The sequence below is a fragment of the Staurois parvus genome, unplaced genomic scaffold (assembly GCF_062004578.1).
Source record: "Staurois parvus isolate SC_StPar_1 unplaced genomic scaffold, SC_StPar_1.0 ptg000364l, whole genome shotgun sequence".
In the NCBI taxonomy this organism is placed as follows: Eukaryota; Metazoa; Chordata; class Amphibia; order Anura; family Ranidae; genus Staurois; species Staurois parvus.
In genome coordinates, this window is record NW_028318160.1 from 807,548 (window position 1) to 835,531 (window position 27,984).

General features: G+C 42.5%; 1 protein-coding gene across 9 annotated transcripts in view; it reads left to right on the forward strand.

Moving 5' to 3' along the window:
• L1CAM (L1 cell adhesion molecule) overlaps positions 1–27,984 on the forward strand; it is a 721,289-nt gene that overhangs the window by 660,416 nt on the left and 32,889 nt on the right. For all 9 annotated transcript variants that reach the window (XM_089685157.1, XM_089685163.1, XM_089685158.1 and 6 more), the window contains 2 exons: positions 1,233–1,391; positions 26,852–26,977. In XM_089685157.1, the coding sequence (XP_089541283.1) occupies positions 1,233–1,391; positions 26,852–26,977 (285 nt within the window). The remainder of the gene's footprint in view (positions 1–1,232; positions 1,392–26,851; positions 26,978–27,984) is intronic.

Sequence of the window (27,984 nt, forward strand, 5' to 3'; positions counted from 1 at the left end):
TCGCTGCGATCGTCAAGAACTGGAGAATGTATTTTGGGTTGTTCTTTGGTGGTAGGTTATGGTCGTAACAAGAAACACACAGTTAAATATAAAAAAATGATTTTTTTTACTATTTTGGCCCAGTTTTCCTTTAATAATAAAAAAAAATTAGGAGCTATCCATGACCATTTACCACCAAATGAAAGCCCAATTTGTCCTGAAAAAAACAAGGTATAATCCACCTGGATGTACAAAGTAGTTGTGACGATATGTACGGTTTTACTAACATGTCAACATTGCAGAATTGTGCTTGGGCATTTAGATTTGTTTTACCCTTAGGCGTGAAGGGGTTAATGTAAAGCACTGAGCAAACTGTTGGCGCTACAAAAGTCTTGTATAATAATAATAATAATCATTGGCTTTTTTTTTCGTCAGACATTTACACTGTAATACAGCTTTCCCTGCAATAGAAAAGCTATGTTTGGTAAGATACTTTTTAAGCAGAAACTAAATCCAAAGGAATGCAGACAGTGGAGCTTCCCTCATTAGAACACTGAGATTCCATTGGGTGGTTATAATGAACACAGACCTCCCAGTCAGGAATCAGTGTGGAAAGGACATGGTTGTTCACAACAGGAGTTTGCAGCAGTTTGTTAAAACCCTTGCAATGTATATAGATCACCCAGTGGGTTTTTTTCTCTAAACAAAACCAGGGTTACACTTTAAATGTAGCATTCCTAAACTTTCTTTATTGATATTATGTCTTAGTTTTATAGACTAAACTGGTTTCTACCCAAAATTGTTATTTCAGTATTGTCTGGTAGCTTGAAAGGCATATCACATAAGACATCTCAGTTCCAACTGTTGCAGCCATTATAATGTCACAGCATACCATTACTCTTTCCCAGTACATACCCCTTAATTTGAAATCTGAAAATACAGAAGAGTTCAGATACAAAAACATGACATTGTGATCTTGAGAATAGTAAGGACACCAATTGGACACCAATTTCTGCTGAGAGATCTCACAGTTTTAGTCTCCAAGAAAAGCAAATTAAAATAATTATATATTTAAATTTTATCAGCTTTTCTATCTTTTTCTTGTTGGTGTAATCTGCCTCAAATAGATTTTCTTTTTGTATAGGTACACAAACAGGCCAGTTTTCACGTTTTTTTTGTGACTCAAATAATTTCTTGAAGGTGCTTTTGTAGCTTAAGGTATTTATTAACTTTACTACTCTTCCCATGCCTAGATGACCAGTGGTATCTCCATGGTGTTGTCAATGCATCAGATGCAGAGTACAAGTTGCATGAATTGAAATCAGGACAGAATTATTACATCCGTCTTTTGGCCTTAAACTACAGTGGCTTTGAAGAGATCTGGAAAACTGAAGTGTTTACTCCATCTATAGGTGAGATACAGACTTTCTGAAGTTGACCACTGTTATCTTTCTCCACCAATGTTAAAGTAATTGTGAAGTGTGTTTTGGTTCTGCATACAGAAGGGGTAGGAAATCTGTATTTATTTAGGAGCAGAGCTGTTTTACCACTTTAGTACCTGATCCTTTTCCCAATATATTCCTTTGCTTCCCAGAGCTTATTTTTTTTCTTTACTGCACAGATTTCTCAGTTCTGCAGACTTAAGTTTTATGGTTTTACCTAATGTATTAAATTTTCTTTTTCTTTTTTGTTTAATTTGGCAGCTTTACTAGTTTTACAGTAAATAGTAAAAAATATCCTCCTAATTTTTCCAAAGACAGCTTTTTACATAATTTGTGCAGCCACAGATATTTATCCCAAAACTAAACCCACAATTCACATAGTCAAAATACCAGAATAAAGAAACTAATTTTTAAAATGGTAAAAGCTGAGTCCAATGAGATTTGAAAAGGACAGTCACATGGTTGAAAATAAAGATCCTTAATTCCTGCGTAAGGCTAGGTTCACACCTATGCAGTTTGTGTTTGATCTGTTTCTGCAGTGCGTTTTGCATTTTTGCACATGCAATTCGCGTTTTTTTTTTTCCAACTTGTTGCTGTGCAGATTACAATGCATCAAAAGCGCACTACATGCTTTTCTGTAGCATCTCCTTTGAAGTCTATTGAACCAAAAATGCAACATTTTGCGTTTAAAAAAGTCCATGACCCTTTCCAAGAAATGCACCGCGTGAAAATGCGGAGATGTGAACCTGTCCCATAGTAAATCATGTTAAAAGGACTGCTGTGCGTTTCTGCAAAACGCAACGGAAAACGCATAGGTGTGAACCTAGACTTAAGCTTTGTCAATGGAGACTAATGTTTTCTAATTAAAATCAAAGTGCGTAATGGTGAGCATTTGTGTTTTTTTAAGACAGTCAAGTCAGTGAGAAAAATTGCCCTGGTATATATTGTTTAAACAGAAGCCTCCTGTTGCAATAATAGGTAATCAATGGTACATATTCTTATCTTTGATTTAGTCCATTTTTTTCCCATTTTATGAGAGAGAAAGCCTGCTCTTTGTTCCTGCATGTTTACACTAAACCAGCACCAGTACCCTTCCTAGATGAGTCGCCTGGAGATAAAGGGCTGAGTCTAGAAAACCTGTACCTCATTGTTCTGGAAGACACAGAATATATGCTCCTAGTCTAGGTTTTTGGTCTACCCACAAAAACTGGGAGAATTCACATTTCAGTGATTTACAAAAAATTGGTGGAATAGAAATTGGCAGTGTTTGAAAATACTATTCCTCCCAAGCCATGTATGCGTGGAATGTCTCCAGTTCTGCAAGTCCCATCGTAGCATTGCCAACAAGGGGGAAAAGTTTTCTTTGAATACATTTTCAAGTTTTGGAGTAAGGTAAATCCCAAGATACTCAAGTCTCCCTTTCGCCCACTTAGGGAAAATTTGTCTCTAAGGCATGCATAGTGATAGAAGGAATAGTAATATTTAGAAAAAACAGCAAGTCATCTGCATAAGCAGAAAATGTATATTGTATAGGGTGCGCATGTTGGAGCCCAACCTCTGTAGCTGTAAGATAAATGTGCCAGATGGATATCAGGGATGGATGGGAGCAGTAACACTTAGGCAGCTCTTCTTAGAATGGAAGCAAGGCTCTAATGCAGTAACAAGAAAAAGAGAGGAAGGCGTCTCTAAGTGTGGTATTGACAATTTATTCAGTAAACAATGGAAAATTTGCACTTACAAGATAAACAGTTAAAAAGACTCATCTTGTGGTAATTAGATCCAGGTGGGACATCCAGCTGTCCAGCAGCAAACTATGCCTATAGGATCAGGAAGTAGAGACTAGGATGTGCCTGTGCATCAAAAATGAAGCTTGGAGAGCAGAGTCAGATGTAGCAGGTGAAGGGGGGCAGTAATGCATTTCGGTGCATGCTCAATAGGCTCCTTCTTCAGACCTGAGCCCCAGTAGAACCCTGACATTTTTATAGTGTGAAGGGAATGGGAGGGAGGCAAGTAATTCCTGGGTCCTAAGGACCTACATGTTTTCCTGCATCGTGCAAGAATTAATACAAGTATAAAAAGATATAAAAACAGAAATAAAAATAGAATTAAAACAGACGAGAGAATAGCTCTAATGCTTTAGGGTTAAAAAGTATACGAGTGTGTATGTATACATATAATAACATATATCTAAAAAATGGCATATTCGATAGAAGGGAAATAGAAAATGACAATTAAATCTAAAAATAAATAGAATGGAACAATGGAGGTGAAAATAAACATTAATAATAATGAATAAATCAATGAGGTAGTGAAAAAGGTGGATTATTGTACCATAAATAAAAAATTAATAGAAATAAATATAAAAACAAAGTTAGAAAAACGCATTTTAATAAAAACGCATTATAATAAATGGGCTTGCTATAATAGTATGTGAATTTTATGTATCTCTTTATTATCCCTTTGTGATGTAATAAAAGGGATCGTAGTTAAGTGAGAGAGGGATAGGAAAGGGATATACCTAAATTAGTTGGAAAAAGTACAAACAGCTGTATAAGGATATTATGTTGATATTTATAACCACCATTTGGAGGGAAGCAAATGTCTCTATAAAATGGAGCTTATTTCAAGCTCTTCATTTAGGCCACCAGGGGATAACACATCCAAGGTGTAGATCCAAAAAGTTTCCCTCTGACAGAGACGCAAAAAACGCTCTGCCAGAGGGAGGTCCCGTGGCATTCCTTCAATGATCCACACATTAAGACTGTCAGTGGATTTTTCATGGCATTCAAGGAAATGTCTGGGTACGCTATGCTGATCTTTTCCATCCTCTATGAGGCGACGGTGCTCACCAAAACGTTTACGAAGGGTACGTGTGGTTCTACCCACATAGTTCAGACCACAAGGACAAATTAGACAATAGACCACGTATTCAGAAGAGCATGTGTAAAATTCCTTAATCTGATATGATATCCGTTTAACAGTGAACTCCCTTTGTCCATGATGAATAAACTGGCATGTTTTACATAAGGGTTTTTTGCACTGATACATACCAACAATAGGGGAAAGGGTGAGAGGAACTGTGTTCTTTCTCTTAGTTTTAAGTTTGCTGGGTGCTATTTTCCCTTTTAATTTGGGAGCTTTCCTGTTTGAAAACTTGGGTTGTTGTGGTAAAAGTGATTTGAAGTAAGGGTCTTGGTGCAAGATTGGCCAGTGTTTGCATATAGTATTTTCCATTTGCTTATGATGACTATGGAACTGAGTGACAAATCTAATCTGTGATGGCATATTTTCAGTAGGATGTTCTGATGTTGTAGGGCCATTAGTATAAAGTGTGTGGGCTTCTTCTACAATATCCAAAGGGTAGCCCTTCTCGATAAATTTATTTTTAAGTATTGTACCTTGTGAAATGTAGTCGGATTGCTGGGTGCAGTTATGGCGCAATCGACAAAATTGGCTTTTAGGAATGTTTCTAAGCCAACGTGGGTGGTGGCAACTCTTATAGTGTAAAAAAGAGTTTCCGGCTGTGGGTTTGGTGTAGTTCCTGGCATGGATCTGATTGTTGCTGTGATAAATATCAAGATCAAGAAAGGCTAGGAGGTCTTTGTCGACTACATGGGTAAATGCCAGGCCCATATCATTGATATTACAGTAGGATATTGTCAGATATGGAGGATTTCTTCAGGAGACTAAGGCTCAAAGAATATTTCCACAATAATGAAAGGAATCCTAGGACAATGGAGTGCTACACAAAGAAAAGAACAGCTGCTTCACACCTCCACAAGCACTCAACCCCAACCTGGACACCTATATTGATAGCTTCAGATTGCGAGCTACATCCCTGATATCCACCCAGCAAAAGAAAATTCTGTACAATCTTTCACCACTAGAGCGAAGGGCTATACACAATTTGCGCAATAATCAGGCCATCACCATCAAACTAGCGGATAAAGTGGGAGCAGTTGTTGTGATGGATACAAACAAATACATACAAGAAGGCCAGAGCCAGCTGGAAAATGCCATCTACTATAAAAAACTGGATTATGATCTGACCCAGGACTTTACAAAGCAATTAAAAGGTCTCATTTAAATACTTCCAGCCCACCTACATTCAGAACTTATAAATGCGATTCCGGGTCATCCAGAAATCGGGGACTTCTACATGCTACCCAAAGTCCACAAGCCAGGAAATCCAGGCAGACCCATCATAACAGGTATGAATACACTCACCGAACAAATCTCAGGCTTTGTAGAAGAAATTTTAAAACCGTTAGTCATGAATACTGCTAGTTTTCTGCAAGACACAACTGACTTTCTGAACAAGATCAACAACATACAGCAATTACCATCTAATACACTTCTAGTGACTATGGATGTAGTATCCCTGTACAGTAATATCCCTCACAAGGATGGATTAGCTGCATGTCACAGTTCCTTATCATCCTCACCAAACCACAAATACGCTGCTGAGGATGTTACACAGCTCATTGAATTCATACTTACACACAACTACTTTGCCTTCAATAAAGACATCTATCTTCAATGTATGGGTACTGCGATGGGAAGTAAAATGGCACCCCAATATGCCAATTTATTTATGGCTGACCTGGAGGAAAAATTCCTGAACAGCATGGAACAAAAACCATACAGATACTGTCACTATATTGATGATATTTTCATCATATGGACAGAAGGTGAAGAAAACCTAAAACAATTTTACTCACTGATCAACACTTTTCATCCATCAATCAAACTAAAAGTGGAATACTCAAACACACACGTCAACTTCCTAGACACCACAGTATACATCAGGGATGATACGCTTCACACCTCAATATACAGGAAACCCACTGACAGATGCAACTACCTCCACAGTTCCAGCTTCCACCCCCAACACATGATACGTGCCATCATACACAGCCATGCCATCAGATACCACCGAATATGTTCTGACCCAAGAGACAGAGATAAACATCTCAGGACACTAGCAGACTCCTTCCATAAGAAAGGTTACAAGGATAAAACTATCAACACTGGCATAAACACAGCCTTGAGAACCCGAAGAGAAAATCTACTTCAGTACAAGGAGAAAAAAAATAACCGTGTACCTCTAGTTACCACATACAACCCAGCACTAGAAGGGATAAGAAAAATAATCAAAGATTTACAACCCATCATAACAGAGGATGGAACTCTGAAAGAAATATTCCAGCAACCCCCAATACTGGCCTTCAGACAACCCCCCAACCTCAGAAATAAACTAATCAGTAGGAAACTTCCTTCTGATAATGATGTCACAAATAATGGAAGCGAACCCTGCAATAAGAAACGCTGCAAACTGTGCAACCAAATCAATCCATCAAAAAGTGTCAGACACTCAAAAGGGGTCTTCAATATCTCTGGATCATACAGCTGCACCTCCAGTAATGTTGTGTATCTTATTCAGTGCAGAAAATGCAGCAAAGGATCTTATGTTGGCTAAACAGGACAGCAGTTGCAAACAAGGATGAATTTGCACAGACATACCATCAAGGAACATAAATAAGATAACCTCTGCACACCTGTAGGACACCATTTCGCACAACCAGGCTACACAATGGGAGACCTCAATGTTTTAGTGCTTAAAGGAAATTTCAAATCCATTCAGGAAAGAAAAACTTGAACTAAGAATGATAATTCTATTTGACACAAGAGATAAGGGCCTTAATTTGGACATGGGATTCCTCAATCATTATCCGACATTTTTATGACTATTAGCTGTAGCTTGACTCCCTCTGTGTGAGTGTAGTACCCCTCCCCCCTCGCTTTGACTGCATCTTATCTCTAGCCTCCCTTTTTTTTTTTTTTTTCCTTTCATCTCTTCTAACATTCTGCTAACTTTGTGAGTAGTACTGCTTAGACCTTGAAGAAGGGGACATTCTCCGAAAGCTTGTCCTCAAAATTGTATGTTAGTGCAAATAAAAAAAGTATCACGGACAGTACTCAATTGTTACAGTAGGATACAAAATCCTGAATGTCAGTAATGTTCCCATCCCAAATAATTATAATATCGGCAATATAGCGACCGTAATACACAATGTGGGATAGGTATGGGTTGTTATGCCAGATATAAAGATGTTCCCAGTGGCCCATAGTGAGATTGGCATATGAAGGGGCAAAATTAGCTCCCATCGCTGTGCCTTGTAGCTGCAAGTAGAAATCTCTATCAAATTGAAAATAATTGTGAGTAAGGCAAAATAGTATAGCATTGAGAACAAATGTGGCCTGTCTAGGGTTAATGGTAGCATCCTCTGATAAAAAATGTTGTATGGCCCGTATGCCAACATGGTGGGGTATAGATGTATAAAGAGAGGAGACATCAAGAGACAGCCAAAGATACAAAGATATTTAGGTTCCCATCGATAGGCATGCAGTAGTTCTAATAAGTGTATACCATCTCTGATAAATTATTGCAGATTTTGGGCTAAAGAAGAAATCTACATATTGCGAGAAGCCACTAGAGACAATGTTCATGGCGGCCACTATGGGTCGGCCAGGAGGATTGGTAGTATTTTTATGCACCTTGGGCAAATAATAGAAATATGGCGTGTGGTAAAATTCTCGGATCAAAAATGATATTTTCATTTTAGAAATAATACCATCATTAAATGCTTGGGTGGCTTATTGTTTGGCCTCAATACTAAATGTAAGGAGTGGATCACTTTTTAATTTAGTATATGTGTCTGTATCTGATAGTAGTCTATGCACTTCCAAAAGATAGTCATTACGGTTTAATAAGACTATACTACCTCCTTTATCAGCAGGTTTTATAATTAGATTGTCGTTGGTGGTGAGTAGTTTGAGAGCTTTTTGTACATCCCTTGTGAGGTTGTGTTGGCTATACTTATTTTTCTTAGTGTTGTTACACATAGAAATGAGGTCGGAATAGACAATTCAATAAAAGGTTTCAAGCATGGACCTTTGTACTGTGTTGGGTAAAAGCTAGATTTGGGTCTCTAGGCTGGATGTCCCACCTGGATCTAATTACCACACGATGAGTCTTTTTAACCGTTTATCTTGTAAGTGCAAATTTTCCATTGTTTACTGAATAAATTGTCAGTACTGCACTTAGAGGCGCCTTCCTCTCTTTTTCTTGCATCTGCATATGCAGCAACCTTGTGTTGTGTATTGTGTATCATTCACTTCTACACCCCACTATCTTCGGGTTCATTCTGATTCGTCTCCGTAGAGGCTCAGAACAAAAATAAGTGATAGTGAGCCTGGTTTTACTTGTTAAAGATCACCTTTATACAAAAAATAATGACTGCACATTTTTTTGCAGGTAAAAATATGTGCATTTTATTATTTTTTGCTGCAGGAGCTTCTAAAGCATTACACCAGTGATTAGCAGATCACTGGTGCCATGCAGGTCTCCTGCAGATATACTGACAGGAAGACTCAATGAACTACAACATGTGGTGGTTTATGTAAGAATTTTTTCTACTTATGAAGGCCGGTGTCCCTTTCCCTTAAATAAAATATTACAGTGCCTCCAGCCGTTAAAATACGGCAATTATCTAATGAACCAATAATTTGGACACCTTAATAATTTGATCACCACTTATTATTATACCTTGAGTCCTTTTAGCCAGTATGATTTCGTACCATACACACAAAAATTGCCTTATAATATATAAATATGTAAATTTATTTATGTACAAAAATTATATATATATTAACACAAAACGCAAAAGACTGGTGATGAATGGATACTGGTACACACGATCAAAGATATACTATACCTATATTATACACAATACAATATTTCTAGATAATAATGATTACAATTAAATTTAGTAGTAAATGATAATTTTAGAGTACTTCAGAGGTCATTTTCTCCCAAAACGTGGCCATAGGAATGGGAGAAAATATTCCCTGATAAATTGTACTCTAACCAATAAAAATTAATTATTTATGCAATATGTGAATTTTTTTATGACACCAAACAATTTCTAGCAGTAATAATATGGATCTTCCTATATATATATAAACACCCAACGCAGTTATTATCACTCTATTGTAATTCTTATCACTCTAAACAACAGAGGAAATATGCAATACAATATTAGATCTAAACAGTCTCACCACACCCAGAACCTGGATTATGACGCCTCCCCAGTGGATTCAGCTGGCAATGGAAACACCTTCAGGGATGACCACAGGGGCAAGTGAGAGATAGATGGTAGTGTTGGAAAATGTAGGATGGTAGAAATACAGAGAGTTTAGAAGTTTAGTAAAAAGTTTCAAAAGTTTGAAAGGATTAAGTAGTGGTTCTTCAGAAGGGATAGATTTCAGCCTCGTCAGATTTCTTCAGCTTGTTGTTCTCCTTTGGTAGCTTGTTTCTTTTTTTGTGTGTGTGTTTTTTTTCAGCTTCCTTTTCTAAATGAGGTGCATGGCTTTTTTATACCATCCAAACCATTGTTCTAAAAGACCCTCCCAACAGGCTTTTTGATTGGCCGGTCGAGAAGTGTATGTACCTAAGCTATCTCTCACCTGTCCACTAGGGGGCAGTCAGGGATCACAAAACAATTTGAGTATTTATGATGACTCATACCTCGGGTGGAACCCAAGGTGATTTTAGGTATTAAATAGACGTTTCATCCAAATATATATTTGATTATACCTATAATGTCCTGGATAGGAACCATAGAAGATATATGTGTATTCAGTTATTCATTTCCCTGAGGTTAAAACTTGGGTGAAAACATTTGCTTTCTGATAGAAATATACAACTGATACCAATTCACAATATATCTTACTTTTCACCATTTCATACTCAATTTAGTGGTATACAATCCCCAACTCTGCTGAATATATTTTTGTTTGAGAAAGAGTGTGAATAATGTGTCTTTCTTTTAATGTCTTTGTGGGTAAAAATATAAGTTCTGAGTTTCACCTTTTGGGTCTTAGGAATGACACAGGAAACCGCTGTTTACTTGTCCATTGTAAAGATAATAGGGTAAACAACTAGTTATCCTTGTAGCCTTCGTTTGAGAAGTCTGTTGGCTTATCACTCTCTCCAAGGTTTTGTTTAATCTTCTCAGACTTACAAGTATGGTCTTACGTATTGTTAATTTGGTCATGTGTGGTGACTCACTGTTTGGAAGTCCAACGTTGTATTTGACTGTCTAACTTTTTGTAGGTGCAATCTCCTCAACTCCAATAGACAAATAGCATTTGTTGAGAATATATACTTTAGCTAGTCTTATAGTCACCAACATAAGCTCTCAGGATTGTCTGTCTTGGGACCACCTGTAGATATTCAAATAGTCTATTGTCTCTGGAAAGAGCCCCTTCTATTCATTGTGCATGTGATTTCACTAGAAGGTCATTTGAATTCTAACCAAGAAAAGTTAACCCTTAACAGATGGCTGGGCTTGTGGCTGTTGGAATAGAATTTATGTTTTTGAAAAATAGTCCCCAAAAGTCACTACAAACAGCACTCTATAGCACCGTGGTGGTTCATTGAGAACTACAAGCTGACAGCTGCTAAGGCTGTCGGGACTTGTAGTTTCTCATTCACAGAACACAGTTGTTTTTTTAAATTCTCTATTTAAAAGATTGCAACAGATAACAAGAAATATATTGACTCCCATGTACATGTCCAACATAAGATGTCGTATGTTACAAGGCACATTGCAGAGGACAAATAGAAAAATAAATGTATAAATACCCATTATGCATGGATACAGATAGACATACATTGCAATGTCAAATAGGATAAATCTGCTCCTGTATCTAATACAAAGCAGTTCCTATGAGTCAAATGTGGATACAGATAACTAAGGGCGTGCAAATCCCAAACATATTTTTTACTATTTTATCAAGACAGAAAGAAAAGAGATAGAAAGAAAGAGAAAATAAAAAAGGGCGAGGGGGGGGGGAGGAGTGCCTCTGAGGGAACTTGGGGGAGGCACATCTCAACATCTATCCATGGACAAAGCCAACAGAAGGAAACTACGCTAGTCAATGGCATACGTATTGCATATATTCATCAGAGAAACAAAAGAGATTCCAATAAAACCACCTGGTCTTATGTTCCTCAGTTTTGTCTCGCAAGGTTGAGGTCAGGTCCTCCAGTTGTTCTATATCATTCACCCTAGCAAGCCATTGGGCAACTGTCGGGGGAGATTGCTGTTTCCATAAGCTAGGAATGCAGGCCCGTGCCGCATTCAGCAGATGCTTCAGAAGAGATTTGTGATACCGCTTCTGCGATAGGGGAGTTAGATTGAGCAGAATCGCAGCAGGATTATCTTGCAAGGAGATGTCCGTAAATTTGTGAATAAGGTGAAGCACCGGTTGCCAGAAGGTTTGAAGTTTAGGGCATTCCCAAAAGATATGTAAGAGAGTACCTACCAACGAACCACATCTCCAACAACAATCACTTTGTTAAGGCTAAAGTTTTGCAAGGACCGACCGAGTTCTGTACCAACGTGTCATTATCTTGTAGGTGGTCTCTTGGTATTTGCTACAGACGGACGATTTGTGTGCAAAGAAGAGTATGCGTTCCTTTTGGGAATCTGAGAAACTAACCTATAGGTCTCGTTCCTACTTAACCTAATAGGGGGGGTCGGACTGAGCATTGAGATCTAGAAGGTATTTGTAAGAGGTAGAAAGAGAGCTTTGAATCGGATCTTCTCCCAAACACAGCTCCTCAAATGTTTGCAGCTTTCTAGGGAAAAGTGAATGTTTAGGCAGAGAATACACGAAGTGGGATAGTTGGAGGGTCTTCCAACAGTCTGTGAACAAGGTGGATGGGCTGGGGAAACGGGTATCCAACGCAACCCATCCAGTGGGATACAGAAAGTGAGATGCACGGAGTAGACCCTGGGAGGTCAGGGAACGGAAGCTAAAATTAGTAAGCCCTAGTGGAAATCCTGGGTGGCCTATGATGGGCATCATGGGACAGGGAAAGCTCTCCAAAGATGCCAAGGAAAAAAATCTGTTCATTTCAGCCAACACGGAACCTATTAGTGGATGAGCATTCAGGTGGGATGGGTGTTGCTTTCCTGCCCATGGAAGTCCTGCAAGCGGGGCTTCCGACAGTTCTTGTTCCAATGTGACCCATAATTTGTGCTTCTGGTGTCTACACCAATCCACTCTTCTGGTCATCTGAACCACTGTATAATATAGCACAAGATCTGGGAAGCCCAAGCCACCCCTCAGCAACAAATTCCTACTTAAACGCGGATGTTTACCATGCCAAGCTTATGGCAGTTTAAGTGGTAGAGCCTGTAAAAGGTACAATGACCATGGCATAACGTTCATCTTCAACACGTTACACCAACCAAACCCCCCCACGACAAGGCAAGGGAATCCCACCTTTGTAGGTCAGCAGACAACACCGGCAGGAGAGGTTTGAAATTAAGGGGGTAGATAGTGTCCAGGTGTGCAGAAATTTTAGTTGCCAAATATTGTATAAACTGCGTAGCCCATTTAAAAGGGAAGTAAGGGCAAACTCTAGTAATCGGTAATGCGGGTATGGGCACATTCAAAGCTTCGGACTTTTGAAGATTAACTTTAAAATTGTAAAATGTACCAAATGTCTCCAATTCCAACAGGAGGGAGGGTAGGGAAGGAAGGGGGTTGGTGACATAGAAAACCAAGTCGTCGGCATAAGCCGCTACCTTTATGGTGGTAACCTTTTCTTAGCACACCCTATACAGGACTATTGTGTCTAATGTGTTGAAGAAATGGCTCCAAAGTATGGATGAACAATAGAGGTGATAGTGGACAGCCCTGTCTAGTTCCATTGGATATCAAAAATGGGTCTGAATTACAACCATTAAGCAGACCGTGGTGGACGTGTTAGTGTATAACGCAGAGACCCAAGACAGCATCTGTGTCGGTAATCTTATCTGTTGTAAAGTTTCCTAAAGGAAATTCCAATTTAACCTGTCAAATTGTCAGGGCTCCGGATATGACCAGAGGTGTGTGGACTGACACAGGGAAACGCAGGCTTCAGATATAGTATAAACAATATAATTTATTTGAGACTAAACAATACATAAACGCAGTGCAAGACTAAACATAAAGAACATCAGGCTGGGCACCGGACAGAAGCACATCAGGCTGGACACCGGACAGAGGCACATCAGGCTGGACACCGGACAGAGGCACATCAGGCTGGACACCGGACAGAGGCACATCCAGGCTGGACACCGGACAGAGGCACATCCAGGCTGGACACCGGACAGAGGCACATCAGGCTGGGCACCGGACAGAGGCACATCAGGCTGGACACCGGACAGAGGCACATCAGGCTGGACACCGGACAGAGGCACATCAGGCTGGACACCGGACAGAGGCACATCAGGCTGGGCACCGGACAGAGGCACATCAGGCTGGGCACCGGACAGAGGCACATCAGGCTGGGCACCGGACAGAGGCACATCAGGCTGGGCACCGGACAGAGGCACATCAGGCTGGGCACCGGACAGAGGCACATCAGGCTGGGCACCGGGCCACCAGGCGGAGCACCGGGCCACCAGGCGGAGCAGCGGGCACCGGGCCACCAGGCGGAGCAGCAGGCACCGAGTCATCTGGCAAGACAGCGGGCTCCGAGTCATCTGGCAAGACAGCGGGCTCCGAGTCATCTGGCAAGACAGCGGGCTCCGAGTCATCTGGCAAGACAGCGGGCACCAAGTCATCTGGCAAGACAGCGGGCTCCGAGTCATCTGGCAAGACAGCGGGCTCCGAGTCATCTGGCAAGACAGCGGGCTCCGAGTCATCTGGCAAGACAGCGGGCACCGAGTCATCTGGCAAGACAGCGGGCACCGAGTCATCTGGCAAAACAGCGGGCATCGGGTCATCAAGCTCGACAGAGGGCACCGAGTCATCTGGCAAAACAGCGGGCATCGGGACGTCAAGCTCGACAGTGGGCACTGAGTCATCTGGCAAGACCGCGGGCACCGAATCATCTGGCAAGACCGCGGGCACCGAGTCATCTGGCAAAACAGCGGGCACCGGGTCATCTGGCAAGACAGCGGGCATCGGGTCATCAAGCAAGACAGCGGGCACCGAGTCATCTGGCAAGACAGCGGGCTCCGAGTCATCTGGCAAGACAGCGGGCACCGAGTCATCTGGCAAGACAGCGGGCATCGGGTCTTTACGCTCGACAGCGGGCACCGAGTCATCTGGCAAGACGGCGGGCACCGAGTCATCTGGCAAGACGGCGGGCACCGAGTCATCTGGCAAAACAGCGGGCACCGAGTCATCTGGCAAAACAGTGGGCATCGGGTCGTCAAGCTCGACAGCGGGCACTGAGTCAACTGACAAAACATCGGGCACCGGGTCATCTGGCAAGACAGCGGGCATCTCGGGTTGTCAAGCAAGACAGCGGGCACCGAGTCATCTGGCAAGACAGCGGGCACCGAGTCATCTGGCAAGACAGCAGGCTCCGAGTCATCTGGCAAGACAGCGGGCACCGAGTCATCAGGCATCGGATCGTCTGTCTCGACAGCGGGTACCGGGTCATCTGGCTCAACAGCAGGCACCGGGTCATCAGGCATCGGATCGTCTGGCTCGACAGCGGGCACCGGGTCATCTGGCTTGACAGCGGGCACTGGGTCATCTGGCATCAGGTCATCTGGCTCGACAGCGGGTACCGGGTCATCTGGTTCGACAGCGGGCACCGGGTCATCAGGCATTGGATCGTCTGGCTCGACAGCGGGTACCGGGTTATCTGGCTTGACAGCGGGCACTGGGTCATCTGGCAACAGGTCATCTGGCTCGATCAGTTCAACAGGCTGGGTAGGAACATCAGGCTGGGTAGAACCATCAGGCTGGGTAGAACCATCAGGCTGGGTAGCGTACACTCTGTCATCAGGCATCAGGGTATCAGGCTGAATTGCGGGTGCCGGGGCACCAGGCTGAACCACGGAAGGCGGGTTCTCAGACGGCAGGCTGACCAGTTTGGATACTGGCAGGATAATACTGGTTGGAAAGAATTTTCACTTTTTCCTGGTTTTAGTTACTGGAGCACAGGAAGTAAGCGCAGGTTTGTAAGTGGATAGAGCAGCTGTAGGGAGAGAAGAGCTGGGGGATGGAACAAAGGAGGGAGCAGTTGCTACAGAGGACTTTTTTACAGGGTTAAAGAAAGGATAGGTGCAGCGAGTGGGAGCAGGGGACTGATATGGGGTAGTTAGCAGAGTATACTGGGCCGTCACTGGGGGTGCTGTCGGGGATGCAGGAAGAGTGCTGTCAGGGATCTCCACGATCCCCGCAGCGATGGCCCTGGCGTAGGCGCAGTGCGCCGCCCTGTGCAGGGACACGGGTACTAGGTCCGGGCCGGCCGCGGCGTTCGAGTTCGCTCAAGCGCAGTAGAAGCCGCGGCCGCCCGCTGGGCACCAATGGCAGCGCAGGGCGGGATATTTAAATGGCCCTGAGCTGTCATTCAGTGCCTTCTGGTCTTACCTGTATCCTGCGAACCTGTGCCCTGTAAGTTTTTGACCCGGATTGTACCTGACCTTGCTTTATTCTCCTGTCCTGACCCTTGCTTTGCCTGACCTCTCTCCTGGATGCCCCCTATTGGATCTGACCTGCTGTTGCTGACCTGGCATGTGACCCGACTATTCTCTGCCCGCTGCCTTGTACCACACCGTCCTCTCTGTTACCGACCCGGCCTGTGTGACCTTGCTCATCCAGCCATCCCTCGCAGTGGGGTCTTCAGACCTCCTCATATCAGACTCTTTCCCGTGGGAGCCCTCGGCGCATACCACTACCACTGACGGACGTACCCAGTAGCCACGACCTGGTCTCGGGGTGCTCCAAGTCCATCCCCACCATCAGGGGCCCTGGTGAACAAGCACTCTGGGACTTAGATTCCGTGCGCTGGGGACGTCTATTCAGTGGAGTGCTAGTGGTACCACCGGGCGGTCCCTTACAAGTGCCTTGAGCAGAGGAATGACGTTGCAAGCTGACTGAGGCTGGGTGCAACAAGTCTGACCATGTCTGCAGTATGGGTTGAACAAAGCTCAGCTTACACAAAGTCTGTCTGGTCAAAGACTGCACTTCATTTATACAGTCTCTTAGTACCTGTTGTGAACATGCAGAATAACGCTCCAGAAAGTAATCCACATCATTCTCCAATAACCATGCCAGGGACTCTACCTGGTCGACACTAAATGGCGGCAAAAATTCATCCCTGCTTTCGGGGGTACCAGATGAAACCAACTCTGCACAAACCTGAATCAATGGTTGCACCTCAGAGAACAAGAGCAATGAGCGATCCTTATGCACTCTAGTAGTTGATCCCTGGTATACTCCTTCAGAGTCTGATAAGCATAATCTCTGTCATCAAACACTAGCAGAGACAAATACACCACCTCATCAAGATTCATCCTTCCCAGCAACAATAAGCCAAGATGGCTTCCCTGTGCAGCCACTTCTGGTCAGGATTGGCCTTGGTGTAATGTCAGGGCTCCAGGTATGACCAGAGGTGTGTGGACTGACACAGGGAAACGCAGGCTTCAGATATAGTATAAACAATATAATTTATTTAAGACTCAACAATACATAAACGCAGTGCAAGACTAAACATAAACACAGTGCAAACAAACCAAACCCCCAACAGATAACAAAAGAACAATACTAAGCGTAGTCGGGCAGGCCGGGTCAGTAGCAAACGGGCAGGCAAGGTGCAAAGGAGCAGGCAGAGCGTAGTCAGACGGGCCGGGTCAGGGACAATCAGGCAGATAAGGTACCAAAGGAGCAGACTGGAGAGTGGTCAGGAATAGCAGAGGTCAGGACAGGCGGAGTTCAATCAGAGTCAGGGATCAAGCAGGATCAGACAGGAAGCCGACAGGATGCAGGTACAGGGGCTCTTGGGAAACATACACCAAGGCGCTGATTGCAAGTCTGGCCATTCCTTATATGCACCTCCTGAAATCAGCTTCAGGTGTTTTGGCTGACTGCAGGAGTGAGCCTCTGGTTGCTGAGAGCACCCGCTGGCTAGTCCTGGTACTGCAACCCACAAGGCAGGTGAGTCCCACCACTATTGGCGAGTCCATTCCTGACACAAATGCTTTTCCTGTGTCCGTGGACAGGAGTAAAAGCGGGGTATGTGATTTCCTCACTTTGGCAATGATATTGAGAGTTCTTATGGTGTTATCTCGGGCCTCCTGTGTTGGGACAAAGCCTACCTGATCCAAAAAATAATACAGGGTAATAAAGAGGACAATCACAAGGCGATTATTGTAGTGAAAAGCTTAAAATCACAATTCAGGAGTGAGATAGGTCTATACCACACAACCACACAAGTGGATCCTTACCCGGTTTGGGAATCACAGATATGTTAGCATGCAAAAGATCGGACAGAACAACTTTGCCATCCATAATAGCATTAAAGGCAGCAGTGAAATGAGGTGCTAGAATCGACTGGAAGGATTTATAATAGGCTATGGTGAAACTGTCAGGGCAGGAGCTGAGGAACGGACAGGCAGGCCTAACAATGTAACGCACTGGCTGACGACAACCACCACCCACAGACCAAAGTCCCTCAGGGCGCGGAGTCTAAGTCCCAGGCTGCCCTTCACCAGGGCCCCTGATGGTGGGGATGGACTTGACGCAGCCAGGAACCAGGTCGCGGCCCCCGAGACACCTCAGCTGCGGTAATGGCCGCCGCCAATGGCGTGTAGCTGGTGGAAGAGACAAAAGAGTAGTCAGACAAGCCGGGGTCAACAACAACAGGACAGAACAGTACAGGACAGCAGACGAGAATCACAGGTCACGAGCCGGGTTCAGCAACAGAGGGTCAGATCAAAGGAGAATACAAAGAATAGTCAAGACAAGCCGAATCAGATACCAGGAGAGTCACGAGAGTCAGAACAGAGTAACAGCAACACAAAGACACAAGACACAAGTGCAAAGAGCATGTGCGGGCCACAGGCTTATATGTCATCAGCCACACCCCTCTGGAGGATGGACCACAGAAACCTGAAGGCATAAAAGGGCTCCCATCATGCACAGCAGAATCCAAGATGGACACCAGCACATGAAGTAACATAACCACAGGGAAAAGGTAGGACCTTGACAGAAACCATCTGGTCCCGGTGCCTTTCCAGGTTGGGTAGAGGCTAGTGTTACAACAAATTCCTCCGCTGAGATAGGTTTAGACAAGGCGTCTCTTTCGTCATCTGTAAGTGTTGTAAGGTTTGAATCTCATATATATTGGTGCATATCCGTGACCATATATGAGCTCGGAGGAGGCGTTGAGGAGGGATCCAGGTTGTAGAGCTTAGAGTAAAAAATCTCTGAAAGTTTTAGCTAGATCCGGAGCAGAGTGAATCTTTTGACCTGATGGGGAAGAAAGGGCAGATACATAGGTTCGATAAGGTTTGGCCCTCAGTGCATTGGCCAGTAATCGGCCACATTTGTCCCCAAACTCATAGAAGGAGTGGTGGGCCTTCAATAAAACATGTTTAGCATCATACAGGGAGTGTTCTTGAATAGATTCACGGACCCTCAAGAGGTCTGTTTCAACCGTATGATCCAATCCCGTTTTATGTGCGCGCTCTAGGACATGAAGCCGAGTCAGGAGGTCAGACAACGTTTTCTCCCTTTTCTGCTTGGCCAAATGGCCATGCTTAATAAGAATCCCTCGTACAAAGCACTTATGGGCAGGCCATACAGAGAGTGGGTTAGCTACATAATTTAAGTTCTTAGCAAAAAATGTGGTAAGTTCTTGAAGCATATCTGCAGCAATGCTGGGGTCTTTCAGAAGGGACTCATTGAGTCGCCAAGACGATGAATGAGGCTGTGTCATGTGTACCGATAATTCCAAGAAGATTAGTGCATTGTCCGATAGAGCAATATTACCAATTTCCGCATTGGAGACCTGGGGAATGGCCAAGTGTTTTAAGCAAGAAGAAATCAATTCTAGTATAGGAGCCATGCATGGAAGAGAAGAAAGTAAAATATTTTTCCTGTGGGTACAATATCCTCCAGATATCTACAAGTTGATGGGAATGGAGAAGGTCTAAAAGATGGTCCCTAACCTTCCCGGGTATGAAGGAGGAGCCCTTAGAGGAGTCTCGGCGAGGGTCTAGGGTCAGATTAAAATCATCCCCCAATATTAGAGTCCCCTCTAAAAAGGAGTTGAGTGTAGAAAGGAATTTCTCCAGGGTTGGAAGTGGGTCACAGTTGGGCAAGTCAATGTTTGCAAGGGTAAATGTATGTGTATAGATCCGGCCTTTAATCCGCAGGAACCTGCCCTCATGATCCGTGCGGACATCAAGGAGTTGCCAAGGAAGAGAGTTCAATATTAAAATGCTGGTACCCTTGGATTTAGAGGATGGAGATGGACTATGATAAACCATTGGAAAATGCTTGTTGTATAGTTTAGGAATTTTGTCAAGTTTAAAATTAGTTTCCTGAAGGAAAACTATCTGTCCTCTATGTCTCCAGAGTTCTGCCAAGCAGCTTGTTAGTTTCTCATATTCAGCCAAATGCTTCAGAACTCATTGGACGGCGCTTCACAGTGCAGATGGACAATGACCCAAAGCATACTGCAAAAGCAACCAAAGAGTTTTTTAAGGGAAAGAAGTGGAATGTTATGCAATGGCCAAGTCAATCACCTGACCTGAATCCGATTGAGCATGCATTTCACTTGCTGAAGACAAAACTGAAGGGAAAATGCCCCAAGAACAAGCAGGAACTGAAGACAGTTGCAGTATAGGCCTGGCAGAGCATCACCAGGGATGAAACCCAGCGTCTGGTGATGTCTATGCGTTCCAGACTTTAGGCTGTAATTGACTGCAAAGGATTTGCAACCAAGTATTAAAAAGTGAAAGTTTGATTTATGATTATTATTATTCTGTCCCATTACTTTTGGTCCCTTAACAAGTGGGAGGCACATATGCAAACTGTTGTAATTCCTACACCGTTCACCTGATTTTGATGTAAATACCCTCAAATTAAAGCTGACAGTCTGCAGTTAAAGCCCATCTTGATCGTTTTCTTTCAAATCCATTGTGGTGGTGTATAGAGCCAAAAATGTCAGAATTGTGTCGATGTCCCAATATTTATGGACCTGACTGTAGGGCGGGACACAGCCACAGCATGATAGCTGACTAAAAAGCAAGCTTGTCCCAGCATATTTGGAAAAATTGGCAAGTATGCAGGTAATGAAAGATACTTCAATTTATTTATTTATTTATTTTATTATTTATTTCAGGTAGTTATATAGCGCTGTCAATTTACGCAGCACTTTACATATATATATATATATATATATATATATATATTGTACATTCACATCAGTCCCTAACCCTCAAGGGGCGTACAATCTAAGGTCCCTAACTCACATTCATACATACACATACTAGGGCCAATTTAGACAGGATCCAATTCACCTACCAGTGTGTCTTTGGAGTGTGGGAGGAAACCGGAGTACCCGGAGGAAACCCACGCAGGCACAGGGAGAACATGCAAACTCCGGGCAGATGGTGCTGTGGTTGGAATTCAAACCAATGACCCTAGTACTGCCAGGCGGAAGTGCTAACCATATAGCCACTGTGCTGCCCCAATTTCTGCTTCAATAACAGTGTGCAAAAAACATGCTGCATTAATACTTTCTTGGATTAGGAAGTATATTCTCCATAGGAAGAGAGAGATACATAATCATGTACAAAGCTTTAGTAGGACCTCATTTGTTATATGCAGTTGATTTTTGGGCATCAGTTTACAAAAAAAAGGATGTGTGGATAGGTGTAGAAGTGTGCTCGGTATAGAAGGTGGTCACACTGGAAGTTGTGTCTTTTAAAAACTACAAGTGTGACCACCTTCCATACTGAGCGAACCTCTACACCTATCCAAATATCGATCTTCTGGAGCATCTTTCTGTTGCTATCGGACAGGCAGCAGCTGAGACCTCAGCAAGATATACCTATGTCTTACCTGCAATACAGACAACACACCCCAGATCACCACCAGAAAGAAACTGCCAAACCAATCCAGCACACTACAGGTTCCAGCTTTCCAAAAAAGTCTTGTCAAGGATAATAATAAAGAGTTGATGGTCATGCAATATGGAATCCTGCAGCTGTCAATACAGATCCAGGAAGATCGAGGAAGCTCAAAGATAAAAGTAACAACAGCGCAGGATATCATTCAGCATATGATAAACATTTATTGCAATAAAAACGTAACACACCTGCATCTTAAAACACTGGTGTTCAGCACAGTGGAGACATGGAGACATCATCAGCTGTTGATGTGTAGCCGCAAAACAAGAATCTCTCATGCTGACAAAGAGAGTGTATGTTCTGACAGCTATCAGAGACCCACCAGAGCTCAGCGTTCTGGAGCTCTGTGTTTTGCCTCATGGTGTTCCTCGTGTAGTACTGGTACATCTTTCCCAGTACCAGACTGGGAACACCATAAGGCAGGACACAGTGCTCCAGAATGCTGAGCTCCGGCAGTCTCTGATAACTGTCAGAACATACACTCTCGTTGCTGGCATGAGAGGTTCTTGTTTTGCAGCTACACACCACCAGCTTATGATGTCTCCATGTCTCCCCTGTGCTGAACACCAGAGTTTTAAGATGCAGGTGTGTTACGCTTTTATTGCAATAAATGTTTATCATATGCTGAGTGATATCCTGCGCTGTTGTTACTTTTATCTTTGAGCTTCCTCAATCTTCCTGGATCTGTGTTGACAGCTGCAGGATTCCATATTGCATGACCATCCACTCCTAAATTAAACCTTATTTATTAGGTTTTTTTGATAAATTTAAATACAGAGATCAAACGTGACCGCATACTAGTACATAAACCCAAAGTTACAAAGTAAATAGCTATTAATGGCGGTCTTATGTGAGTGAACAAAATTTAAATAGGTAACATTATAAACAACTTTTCAAATGACAGAAATAAACATACTAAATGTGTCGGTTAGTTAGCTGATGCACAAAATATACTATGTATTCATGATTCATCAGCTGACACTGGTATAGAGTAATATCTTGGAGGATACACAAATTTGCAATCCAAACAGGAGGTGTATAAGACACCTCATGGTTCGTATGGCATCCCTGTGGAAGGACCAGAAAAAGAAAATCTAGAAAAAGGACAGTAAAAAAGAAGAGATAACTCAGGAGTTGAATATCTGAGACACCCGGGTTCGAATTATAAGAGTTAAGACAGTTATAGAGTGGAGAAGCTAACCACTGAGATCTCGGGATAGGCATGTTGGATCCATGGAGTCCAAATTTTAAGAAATCTCTCATGGGTGTCTAAAACAATGCTGGATATTTTTTCGTTTATCAAAAAGAAATCAAGGCGGCGGTGAACTTCTGTATAGGACACAAACTGCTGTTTGCATGCTTTCGCTATGGTTTGTTTAGCCGCCAATAATACATGGGTGGCAAGTTTGAATTGGTGTTTAGACAAACCCAGGGGTTTCAGGTGTAAGAGGGTATACCAAGGATCTCTTGGGAAGGGGCTCATGATTGGTGATTGAAGTAGTTTTAGAACCCTTGACCAGAACCGGGAAAGCATAGAGCATGTCCACCATATCTGTAGGACATCTCCCGGTGCGTCACACCCTCGGAAACAAATATTAGGGGCTGATGGATGAAGAAATGCTAAGCGAGATGGGACCAGATACCACCATGTGACCGTTTTGAACGCAGATTCCATGGTGAGGACATTGATAGAGCATGAGGTTAGGGTTAACCAAATCTGTGACCAGCGTGCGCGATCATGCTGTTTAGATCTCTTTTCAATCTGGAGACGTAAGCGTGATTGTTAGGGTTCGGTAGATTAGTTAATTGTGAGTACAGGATAGAGATAAGTTTAGGAGAGAGGCATCCGGTGGCAGATGTGTTCAAATAGAGATAATTGTGTGGTTGGGTCTTTATCGATGAGGGTTGATGTTACCCAATGCTTAATTTGTAAGTATCGGAAAAGTTCTGAGGGAGGGATTTGATGTTTGTCCCGGAGTTCTGCCCAAGTGTAAACTGAGCGACCCATAAGAAACAAATGGATACAGTGGAAATTGTGAGAGATCCATCACTGGAATGTGGCAGGAGATTCGAGGCCAGGTGGGAACACAGGGTTACCCACAAGGGGAAGGAGTGGTAGGTGAGGGGAAATTAAGCCGCTAGCGTATTTCATGGAGTCCCATATTTGCAATGAATGGGCCATAAGGGACTGATAGACATGGGTCTGGATTTCGGGGGAGCCACAAAAGCAAAGTCAGGAAGATGAGGTGGCAGGAGAGCGCTTCCAAAGTAACCCATACAGGGGCTAATTGCGTTGCATACAATGAGGACAAAAGTGTGATTTGAGCCGCCACATAGTACTTGGAGTAAGGGGAACTCTCAGGCCTCCCTGTTTTCGAAATGTGAGCATAGTGCTTTTAGTGACCCAGGATCTTTTATTGGCCCATATAAAATGTAAGACGTAGTTTTGAAAGGATTTCACAGTGTAAGAGGAAACTGGGACGAGTGCAGAATAAGTATAATACTTTAAGAAGGATAGTCATTTTCACTGCATTCATTCTACCCACCCCTGAAAGAGGTTGATGTGACCAGTTTGCAAGTAGAGTTTTCAAAGAACAGAAAATTCTGTTATAATTGGCCTCGTAGAGAGTATGATACGAGTTTGTGAGATTAATCCCCAAGTATTCCAGATGTTTAAGGGGTCAGGCAAAATTTTAATTTTGTTTCAGAAAGTTCACATCTGCTGCGGGGAGGGAAACATTAAGTGCTGAAGATTTGCCCTAATTTACTATTAAACCCGATATGGTGGAAAATTTGGTTGGGATGGAAAAAAGAGTGGGTAGGGAGGTGTGGGTGGTTGGGTAAGCACCAAAATTAGGTAATCAGCAAATGCACTAGCTTTAAAAGATTGATGGGTGAATGTGACTCCTTTCACGTCCGGGTTGGTTCTGATAAGGCAAAGCAAAGGTTCCAGGGCATGTTCCTCCTTGAATAGGAAAGGGAGAGGATTGCCTGGAGAGGTAACAGACTGTGGCAGAGGCTCCACAATAGAGAGCCTGCACCCAGGATATAAAAATAGGCATAGTACATATATTCCCAAGAAAGGGAGTCACATGCTTTGTGTCAAAGGAGGATAAAGCCCCCTTGATCTTTGTGAATGAGAAGGTGCAAAAAGGAGTTAATTCAGGTGGCGAGCATTTTCACTAAAATTTTGATGTCGACATTTAATAATGAAATTGGTCTAAAGTTATGGGGATCATGAGGGTCTTTTCCAGGTTTCAGAAGCATCACTATTGGAGCTGCTGTGGATGATGGATGAAGGTTCGAGTGGGAGCGTAGATGGTTAAAAAAATTGGTTAAGTGAAAGGCCAGAGAATCAGCAAATTTTTTATAGTAAACCCCGAAAAGCCGTCAGGTTCAGGGTTTTTTTGCGTCTTAAGCATTTTTATTGCAGTGAGAACCTCTGGGACGGTGATATCAGCTTTCAACGCATCTACCATAGAAGTGGACTGGTATAACTTGGACAGGGCTGTGACGAACGTGTCTACGATTTTGGAGGGATTAGCTGTGGTTATTTTGTTAGGAAGGCGTAATCTAATCGGGTTAGTATTGCGGGTGTGGGACTTGAGAAGATTAGCCAGCATTGGCCCCAGTTTCTTAGCACACGTGTAATATTTGTGTTTTGACCATTTGAGTTGTTTTTCGGCTTTATTGTCGATAAGGAGATTAAGCTCAACTATAGTAGCTTCTAGTTGTTAACGCATGGAAGTAGTGTGGGATTGTTTAAATTGGGCTTCTAGTTGTGTTAGGCGGGAGGATAGAAATGATACTCTAGATTCCCTTTCTTTCTGCAAGAGGCGATTTGTATTAGTTTCCCTCTGAGTGTGGCTTTGTGGGCTTCTCATAAAATTGTAGGAGTTGAAGCTTATGTGAGCTTATCTTTAAAGTAGTTGGAGATAGCCTTGTATGGTCCCCTGCACCTCATCGAAAGACAATATGGAATCGTTAAGATGTCAAGAGTTGGGGAGTGGAGGCCAGCGTTCTACAGGTGAGTAAGAGAAGTGAATGGTCGAACCATGGGGTGAACAATATCTTAACATTGAGGACATCGGGGAGGAAAGCCTGGGGTACGAGAAAGTGGTCTATGTATGTATGGCAATTGTGGGGTGCAAAATAATAGGTGAAGTCCCATAAGTCAAATTGGCTTCAGTAGAGTCCCAGTGTTGATTGGTTGGAGAGGAGAAGTCTAACTGTCTATTCAGCACCAGATTACAGTCAACAATCACGATTAGGGCACCCTTCGTATGTGGGGAAATACCCTCAATAAATGAGAGAAGAAGCGGGATTGGTAGGCTTTGGAGCATAATAGTTGACTAGTCACTTCTATGTCACAAATGGACCCCTGTAATATTAGATATTGACCCGTAGAGTCCGCATTTTTTTAGCTTTGCAAAGTAATTAATGTATTTTTTTTTTACTTACAAATTTGCATTTCACTTTTAATATCCAGATAGCCCTTATCCTGTCACTCGCCTCTCTACCTGGCATAAATCCCACTTGGTCTAAGTGTATGATACTCTGTAAATGTGGAATCAGTCTTGCTTCCAATATTTTAGTGAAAAGTTTGAGATTGATTTTTAGTAAGAAAATCAGTCTATAATTTGTGCATAGTGTTTGGTCTTTTCCTTCTTTTGGTAGGACAGTAATGTATGCCGATAACGATTCAGGGTGTACATTATGCACTTGCCTGTGAGTGCATTAAACACCTCTACAAGGTGTGTGGTGAGCTGGGGTTAAAAGTTCTTATAATACCCTAATATAAGTCCATCAGTTCCCGGGACCTTGCTCGCTTTTGTCTGTTTAATTGCTTGTACAAATTCAAGTGGTGTAATGGGGCTGTCCATATCATCTAATGCCTTGAAATCTATGGTTGGTAAATTAAACTGACAAAGGTAGGGGATGTTTAATAATGTATCTTGCGCATAATGCAGGGATTGTAATTAGGAAGGTGGTAAAGAATCATTTTATCCAAAAGTGACATTTTTTGATAGATGTCATGAGAAAAGTATAGGGGCTGCCATTTTAAACCTACTTAGGTGGCTTTGTCTGACTTCAGTACTTTTGAGTCCGAAAACTACTTAGCCCTAACACATGTTCTGGGAAGTGACTTAGACATCATTTAAATGAAGGCATCAGCATGACAGCCAGGAACTTAGCATTCTTAAAAGGAGAGATCAGCAATGTCAGCCTTCATTAATCTCTAATGATAGTTGTATGACAAGCATATACACCATTTTTTCTATCACATAAAATATATTGTTTAGATCTGTAATTGGTTCTAGCAGTGGAGACAGCTACCAAGTAATTGCTTAAAGCATAAAGAAAAACTATCACTTTCATCTCTTCCTCTTTGCTGAATACCTGTCTCTTTATATAATTTTTCTGGTTCAGTTGTTACTCAGAAAGGATTCGCTACAGAAGGCTGGTTTATTGGGCTGATAAGTGCTATTGTACTGCTGCTGCTTATCCTTCTCATCCTGTGCTTCATCAAACGCAGTAAAGGGGGCAAGTACTCAGGTGAGACCTAACCTGTCCTTTTAACTATCTTTAGCTACTTTCAACTGCTTCTCTGTCACACTTCCTAAAATTGCATAATCCTTTCTATTTAAAAAAACAACAACTTTTTTTTATGTTATTAGGTCTCTTAAAGAAGAATAACAATTTAAAACGAATGTGAAAAGAAGCTGGTACATGGACATGGATCCTTAATGCAATTTATCGTCACAGGGTTCATGAGCTATAAGTAAGGCCTCTCTGGCTGAAATGCGTTAGCGTCTCTGTCTTCATTGACCTGATGCTCTGTGAAATTAAATTGCATTAAGGATCCATATCTGTGTACCAACTTCTCTTCACATTTGCTACAATTGGCTGTCAGGAGCCTTGGCTGTACACCCATGAGTCCCGTTTGGATTGATTGGGTGAGGAGGTTAGAGCACTTTTCTGTGTGTGTAATAGTTAATATCAGAATTCAAACAATGCAAAAAATCCTAGTGCTTCCATTAATATATGCTAAGATACACATAAGACAATATGTGAACACAGGGATCTGTTTGTATTGTATGTGCAGCTTTTGAGTAGTCCATGCCTGCTACTGTGTGGACCAACCATAAATGAACTTCAATAAGGCTGGCCATACATTATAAAATTGTCTTGTACAATTTGCCTTTAGAATTACCAAAACCATATAATATTATTACTACGAGTTTATAATAATATATAATATAATATGAGGTCAAACCTAAACACCTTCAATTTGTATGTAATCAGACAGGCCCTTGCACTACACATTTGAAGGTAAACCAAAAGGGAATTGAATAAGATAATTGTATCATGTATGGCTAGCTTTTATGGCACCATTCCAAACCTATTTAAAATCATGCTCCTTGATGACTGTCTGTGTAATGTGTTTGCCATCATTCTTGTTTTTAATTCTGTGAGGTTACAAAACTCTGGTTAGTTCTCATTTTGATTGTGCAGTCCAGTTTTGGTCAGCAGTCCTCAGGAAGATGTGCTTAAACTGGAGT